General features: G+C 58.3%; 1 protein-coding gene across 1 annotated transcript in view; it reads right to left on the bottom strand.

The window, feature by feature from the left end:
* The window catches only part of LOC147107743 (proto-oncogene tyrosine-protein kinase ROS-like), a 281208-nt gene that overhangs the window by 125927 nt on the left and 147044 nt on the right, over window positions 1–8237 (bottom strand). The window contains exon 41 of the mRNA XM_086007024.1: window positions 4026–4229. Within this exon, the coding sequence (XP_085863150.1) occupies window positions 4026–4229 (204 nt within the window). The remainder of the gene's footprint in view (window positions 1–4025; window positions 4230–8237) is intronic.

Here is an 8237-nt window from a genome sequence, read left to right as displayed (position 1 = left end):
CCCTCTCTTCCATCCTCCCCTCTCCCTCCCTTCCATCTCCCTCTCCCCCCTTCCATCTCCCTCTCCCCCCTTCCATCTCCCCTCTCCCCCCCTTCCATCTCCCCTCTCCCCCCTTCCATCTCCCCTCTCCCCCACTCCCCACCTTCCATCTCCCCTCTCCCCCCCTTCCATCTCCCCTCTCCCCCCACCTCCCCACCCCACTCCCCCCTCCAACCCCTCTCCCCCCTCCACTCCCTCTCCCCCTCCATCTCCCCTCTCCCCCCCCTCCATCACCCCTCTCCCCCCCTCCATCTCCCCTCTCCCCCACCACTCCCACTCCCCTCACCCCCCTCCATCTCCCCCCCCCCACTCCCCTCACCCACCACCCCTCCCCCCCCACCACCCCTCAACCCCCCTCCATCTCCCCTCTCCCCCCCCTTCCATCTCCCCTCCCCCCTTCCATCTCCCTCTCCCCCCCTTCCACTCCCCTCTCCCCCCTTCCATCTCCCCTCTCCCCCCTTCCATCTCCCCTCTCCCCCCATCTCCTCTCCCCCCCCTTCCATCTCCCTCTCCCCCCTCACCCCCCCTTCCATCTCCCTCTCCCCCCTTCCCCATCCATCTCCCCTCTCCCCCCATCCATCTCCCCTCTCCCCCCTTCCATCTCCCCTCCCCCCTTCCATCTCCCTCTCCCCCCTTCCATCTCCCCTCTCCCCCTCCATCTCCCCTCTCCCCCCCTTCCATCTCCCCTCCCCCCTTCCATCTCCCCTCCCCCCCTTCCATCTCCCCTCTCCCCCCCTTCCATCTCCCCTCTCCACTCCCTCCACTCCCTCCTCCCCCCCTTCCATCTCCCCTCTCCCCCCCTTCCATCTCCCCTCTCCCCCTTCCATCTCCCCTCTCCCCTCTCTTCCATCTCCCCTCTCCCCTCCCCTTCCATCTCCCTCTCCCCCCTTCCATCTCCCCTCTCCCCCCTTCCATCTCCCCTCTCCCCCCTTCCATCTCCCCTCATCTCCCCTCCCCCCATCTCCCCTCTCCCCTCCTTCCATCTCCCTCTCCCCTCCTTCCATCTCCCTCCCCCCCCTTCCATCTCCCCTCTCCCCCCCTTCCATCTCCCCCCCTCATCCCCTCTCCCCCTCTTCCATCTCCCCTCTCCCCCCTTCCATCTCCCCTCTCCCCCCTTCCATCTCCCCTCTCCCCCCCTTCCATCTCCCCTCTCCCCCCCTCTCCCCATCTCCCCCCCCTCTCCCCCCCTTCCATCTCCCTCTCCCCCTCCATCTCCCCTCCCCCCCCTTCCATCTCCCCTCTCCCCCTTCCATCTCCCCTCTCCCCCCTTCCATCTCCCTCTCCCCCCCTTCCATCTCCCCTCTCCCCCCCCTTCCATCTCCCCCTCCCCCCCTTCCATCTCCCCTCCCCCCTTCCATCTCCCTCTCCCCCCTTCCATCTCCCCTCTCTTCCATCTCCCTCTCCCCTCCCTTCCATCTCCCCCCCTCCATCTCCCCTCCCCCCCCTTCCATCTCCCCTCTGCCCCCCTTCCATCTCCCCTCTCCCCTCTCTTCCATCTCCCCTCTCCCCTCCCATCTCCCCTCTCTTCCATCTCCCTCTCCCCCCCTTCCATCTCCCCCCCTTCCATCTCCCCTCTCCCCCCCTTCCATCTCCCCTCTCCCCCCCCCTTCCATCTCCCCTCTCCCCCTTCCATCTCCCCTCTCCCCCATCTCCCCTCTCTTCCATCTCCCCTCTCCCCTCCCATCTCCCCTCTCCCCTCCCTTCCATCTCCCCTCTTCCCCCCCTTCCATCTCCCCTCTCCCCCCCTTCCATCTCCCCTCTCCCCCCCCTTCCATCTCCCCTCTCCCCCCCCTTCCATCTCCTCTCTCCCCCCCTTCCATCTCCCCTCCCCTCCCATCTCCTCTCCCCCCTCCCATCTCCTCTCCCCCCTCCCATCTCCTCTCCCCCCCTCCCATCTCCTCTCCCATCTCCTCTCCCCCCTCCCATCTCCTCTCCCCCCCCTCCCATCTCCTCTCCCCCCCCTCCCATCTCCTCTCCCCCCCTCCCATCTCCTCTCCCCCCCCTCCCATCTCCTCTCCCCCCCCATCTCCCCTCTCCCCCCCCTCCCATCTCCTCTCCCCCCATCTCCTCTCCGCCCCCTCCCATCTCCGCCCCCTCCCATCTCCGCCCCCCTCCCCCCTCCCATCTCCGCCCCCCCCCATCTCCTCTCCCCGCCCCCCTCCCATCTCCTCTCCCTGCCCCCTCCCATCTCCTCTCCCCGCCCCCCTCCCATCTCCCCTCTCCCCCATCTCCCCTCTCTTCCATCTCCCCTCTCCCCTCCCATCTCCCCTCTCCCCTCCCTTCCATCTCCCCTCTTCCCCCCCTTCCATCTCCCCTCTCCCCCCCTTCCATCTCCCCTCTCCCCCCCTTCCATCTCCCCTCTCCCCCCCCTTCCATCTCCTCTCTCCCCCCCTTCCATCTCCCCTCCCCTCCCATCTCCTCTCCCCCCTCCCATCTCCTCTCCCCCCTCCCATCTCCTCTCCCCCCCTCCCATCTCCTCTCCCATCTCCTCTCCCCCCCTCCCATCTCCTCTCCCCCCCCTCCCATCTCCTCTCCCCCCCCTCCCATCTCCTCTCCCCCCCTCCCATCTCCTCTCCCCCCCCTCCCATCTCCTCTCCCCCCCCTCCCATCTCCTCTCCCCCCCCTCCCATCTCCTCTCCCCCCCCATCTCCCCTCTCCCCCCCCTCCCATCTCCTCTCCCCCCATCTCCTCTCCGCCCCCTCCCATCTCCGCCCCCTCCCATCTCCGCCCCCCTCCCCCCTCCCATCTCCGCCCCCCCCATCTCCTCTCCCCGCCCCCCTCCCATCTCCTCTCCCTGCCCCCTCCCATCTCCTCTCCCCGCCCCCCTCCCATCGCCCCTCCCCTCTCATCTCCCCTCCTTCCATCGCCCCTCCCCTCTCATCTCCCCTCCTTCCATCTCCCCTCTCCCCTCCTTCTATCCCTCCTCCATCTCCCCTCTCCCCCTTCCATCTCCCCTTCGATCTTCCCTCTCGCTTTCCCCCTCTCTCTCTCCCCCCTTCGATATCTCCCCTCTCCCATCTCCCCTTCGATCTCCTCATCCCCCCCCTCCCCTCTCCTCTTCTCTCCCCCCTCTCTCTCCCACTTCAATCTCCCCCCTTCGATCTCCCCCTCTCTCCCCCCTTCAATCTCCCCCCTCTCCCCCCTCTCTCCCTGTTCAACTTCTCTCTCCTCCCCCTCCCGGCCACCAACAGATCGCCTGACTTTCTCTGTATGGAGTCGAGGGAAGTGTGGCGGTGCAGACTGCTGCTGCTGCACGGTTTGGTGCTGCACAAGCGCGACCGGATAAAGTGAGCATGTGCAGTATGAAACGGGCGTGCATGTGCAGGGAGAGTGAAACTGCATTGCAAAAATCATTCCGGAAATAAAAACACTTCAAAACAGGTGCAATTTTGAGTGCAATTTGCACAGTAATCGCCGATTGCACCCAAGTGCAAACTCCACCTTCCTGTTTTTAGTGATGTTGGTGGAGGGATAAATTTTGGCCAGGACACCAGCAAAACTCCCCAGCTCTTCTTCAAAATAGTGCCATGGGATCTTTTATGTCCCACTGAGATGACTGAAGGGGCATCAGCTTAACGTCTCATGTGAAAGACAACACCTCCAACAGTACACCACTGGAGTGTCAGCCTAGATTTTGTGCTCAAGTCCTCGGAGTGGGACTTAAACCCACAACCTTCTGACACAGAGGCGACCACTGAGCCACAGCTGACATGGGTGAAGTGTTAAACTGAGAGTGGATCTGCCTATTCCGGTGGGGGGGGGGGGGGAGAATGGTAAAGGTCCCACAAGCTCTATTCAAACATTCTTCCCTCAACCACCACCAAAAAATAGATTCGCTGGTCATTTTTCTTATTGCTGTTTGTAAGATCCTGCATAGCAATAGTCACTGCACTTCACTGTTTGCAGAGCACAGATGATTCTGACAGACACGATCAGGCACTGCAAACACTTTACAATTCGAGTATTACCGCTAAACATTTACTTACCAAACATCAGACTGATTTGTGAACAACCCGTCAATTAAGCTCTCAGGTGCCATCCACCTGACAGGAAGTAGCCCTTCTCCTTCCTTTCTATAGTAGTCATTCTTATAGATGTCTCTTGCAAGACCAAAGTCTCCTATTTTCACCTTACGGTTTGTGGCGTTATATTCCTTCATGGAGACTAAGCAGTTTCTCGCAGCCAGATCCCTAAAACAAAAAATAATAAATGTACTTGTTGATGTAAAAAGACTACTGAGCACTTGGTTTGAGTATAAAACAAGGCTTTAATCAACTGTTTCACAACCATGAGATTCTAGTTACATCACTAGTTCCTGGTTACAGAAACATCCTGAGCAAGCTGGGCCCACGCCCGAGTATTTATACTCCTTGGACGGTGCCACCAGCTGGCCGCCCAGTGTTACTTCATGAGTTATTTCTTCATGAATGATGAGATTCATGACACTTGTACGACTACTACAGTAGTTACTCAACACAGACCACATTCTGCTAAAACTTACTGATCAGCAGATAAAATTCCCTTAAAGTGTGTGGGGGAAAAATTCGGTATCGCCCCATATGGGGCGCCATTACTGGCGGTGCGCAAAGTTTAGCGCCTGGCGCTAATTATCGCCTTCGACAGCAAACTTGGCTTTTATCGCCCCTGGAGGTGATTGAAGCGCTAAATCAGGCGATACACAACTTTCTTAAGGCGCTAAGGCCGAGGAGCGAGGCGCTACCTCAAAGGGCGGGTGCAGCGCAGGTGCTGTCAGTTAGCGATTGAACACAGACACACTGATGCTGGTCAGTTCTTAAAGGGGAGGGTCGATCTTGCTCTGCAGCCACACCCTGCTCACTGGAGCCTTGAATCTCAGTCTGGGCAGACCTGTGGCTAAATCTAGCAGCCAGGCACTATGGAAAGGGCCAGGGAGCGAGCACAGCGCTTCTGCGAGCGGGCTTTGGAGGCTCTGGTTCGCGGGGTGCAACGCAGAAGATCCATTCTGTACCCAGAGTGTGGCAGGAGGCCTTTGCCACGCGAGTACAGAAGAGTGTGGAGGGAGGTGGCTCAGAGAGTGTCCTCAAGCAGCATGGTGCCTAGGGCCCATGTGCAATGTAGGAAAAAGTTCAACAACCTCACTCGGGTCATCAGGGTGAGTGCCTTTTTTTCAAAACCTCTTCATCCCTCCATCTCAACCTCACTTTATGGCCAAAGGGTCTTGAAAGCCCCAATGCCCAACACTCATCCAACACCTATGGCCCTTTCATCAAACACACACGCACATTCCACACTTTGCATACAGTAAGGGCTATTCAACTATGGGAGGCACATCAGGCAAGACCATGGCTGTATATTTACTCAAGACGCCATCCTTTTTCTTGCAGGCCAAGCTGTCTCATAATAGGAGACAGCAGCAACGGGCCAGTGGAGGGCGGCCTCAGCTTCAACCCCTCAGCGATCTTGAGGAACGCGTCCACAGGATTGTGGCAAGCCGGGTTATTGGTCCCGTCGCCACTGGAGATGCCGACCCTGTTCTGGACAGCAATGGCAAGGTCATCACCTTTTTGTCCTCTCTCCTTCCACTTGTTCCTCACAACAGCAGCCTTTGACACTTTCAATCCAAATCACTAAATCACTGCACTCATGCCTCCCTTGCTGCCACTCTGTCCTCACGCTAAAGCCACTCTTGTACCTCCCTGCTTTCAGATGGTGATTCACCAGGTGAGGAGACGGGCCCTCAAGCTGCCAGTGAGAGTGAAGCTGAAGGCGAGGAGGAAGAGGAAGCCGGACCATCAGCACCACCCTCTACCGAGGCAGCCCATGCCCATACTGGGGACACACCTTCCCTGGAGGGGAGCAGGGGGGAATGGTCTGATGAGGGTGAAGCTCCAGGACCCAGCGGGCTGCAGCAACGCGATGGGGGTAGGGAAGCTCGGGGGCCTTCTCCCCGGACGGAGAGTATGGCCTCGAGTCCTGCTGCACTGGACGCAGACGAGGTGCGGGTCCTCACTGAAATGAGCACCCAGGCGGAGCAAAGGCACACTGAGCTCATGGCTGCAGTGGCAAGGTTGCCCGAATCCATTGAATCACTGGCAAGGAGCATGGAGCACTTCGCTGTAGCACAGGCGGCTGCCACGCAAATGCTAAGTGCTGCAATGCAGTCAGTGGTTGGTCTCATGCAGATGCAGATTGAGGCCACACGAGCACTGACTGCTGCCACCCTCGCTGGATCAGGCAGATTTCCCCGGGGCTCTCACCGCGCCACAGCACGCCAGCAATCTGTGCTCCATCAGATTGCTCCGGATGCTGAAGTGCTGCCCAGTGGGAGTGCCAGTGTGTCGGTCGAGCAGGGAGTTGCTGTCCTCTCTCAAGATGACAGCATTCCTGCTGCCACCACTGGCACTTCTTCACTGCAGTTGCCACCACCTGTAGGACAGACTGCTGCCGCCCATGCAGAGTTGGTGCAGTCAGCAGCCGGGCCCTCCAGGCCCAGAGCTGGTCCAGGCCGTCCTTCAAGGGCATCTGCAGTCTCAGTTTCTGACTCAGCAGCCTTCCCCCAGCCACTGGGGTCCCATTATGGAGGAGCTGCAGGGTGGGAAGGGGGGAATTTCACAAGGGAAGCAGATCACCCTCGAAGGCCAAAAAGTCGGCGGTGTGGCAAAATGTTTTTCATTGTTTTATTGAAGGCCGAGGTTCACAGAATCACAGAAACCCCACAGTGCAGATAGAGGCCATTTCGGCCCATCGAGCCTGCACCGACACATATCCCACCCGATCCCTGTAACCCCCCGTATTTAATCCCCCTAACACTAAGGGTCAATTTATCATAGCCAATCAACCTAACCTGCACATCTTTGGATTCATGGTCAAATTTTTGTTACTGTTTTGGACATTGTCTCCAGGTTTTGAGAGCCAGTTATGTGAATGACTGCTTTTTTTTGTGTTTCTTTCTATTACTTTGTCATGCGGAAATGAGACACACAGAGTTTGTGAAATAAACAAGTGTCTGTATTCAAAATGTACATGTTTGGTCTTTGCACTCATTGTTGCCTTGACCGGCTTAGGGGTTGCGGGATGCTTTCATTCAGGTTGTTTGAATGGCAGAAGCCATTCCCTTAGAGGGGGCCTAGAAGCGACTTGCTATGAGCCTTTGATGGACGGCTCTTCCACTTTGTGCCTCCCTCCCGCCTTGGTGATGATCATCCTCCTCATCTTCCTCCTCCTCCTCTGGTGGTGCTCCAATGTCTGCTGGCATTGGCTGGGTCCTGAGGATTGCAAGGTTATGCAGCATGCAGCACACAACAACAAAGTGGGAGACTCGCTCAGGCGAGTACTGCAGGGCTCCTCCAGAATGGTCCAGACAGCGGAACTGTTGCTTGAGCATGCCGATTGTGTGCTCAACGATGTTCCTGGTAGCTTGATGGTTCTCGTTGTATCGTAGCTCAGCAGGGGTGCTGGGCGAACGAAGCGGTGTCATCAGCCAGGTGCACAGAGGATATCCTTGTCCCCGAGAAGCCGACCTCCTGGGTGATGCGGTGCCTGGAAAAGGTCTGCCACAGAAGTCTGGTGCAGGACGAAGGCACCGTGGCTGCTGCCTGGAAAGTGGGCATTGACAGCGAGTATCAGCTGTCTGTGGTCACAGACCAACTGGACGTTTAAGGAATGGAAGCCCTTTCAGTTGCAGAAATCCTCGGCATTCTCTTGCGGCGCCCGCAAAGCCACATGCGTGCAGTCAATGGCGCCCTGCACCATGAGGAAGCCCGCTATCATCGCAAAGCCCATTGCACGTTCTTGCTGTTTGTCCGGGGTCATGGGGAAAGAGATGTACTCTCGTCTCCTTTTAAAGAGGGCATTTGTTACCTGACGGATGCAGCAATGCACCGCGAACTGGGAGATATTGGCGATGTCCCCAGTAGCTGATTGAAATGAGCCAGTGGCATAAGAGTTGAGTGCCACTGTTATCTTCACTGCCACTGACAGACGTCCTGCTCCTCAGTTGAGGCTGCTGATTTGGCTGAAGCAGGTGGCAGAGCTCAGTGACCACCTCCTTGCTGAAGCTCAGCATTCGCAAACAGTGCTCCTCAGACATATTAATGTAGGAGAACTGTTGGCGAGAAACCCTGGGAGGGTAAGGTCTCCTGTACCGAGGCCTGTTGGCCCTCCTCCGTCTGGCCATGATTGCCATTCTCTCTCTGCGTCTCTGTACCCTCCGAATGTGA

Source organism: Somniosus microcephalus, chromosome 14, assembly GCF_052327205.1.
Source record: "Somniosus microcephalus isolate GS21.2 chromosome 14, FLI_Smic_1.0, whole genome shotgun sequence".
Taxonomy (NCBI): domain Eukaryota; kingdom Metazoa; phylum Chordata; class Chondrichthyes; order Squaliformes; family Somniosidae; genus Somniosus; species Somniosus microcephalus.
Note: the sequence above shows the minus strand (reverse complement) of the source record. Positions and strands in the feature narration are given on the sequence as shown.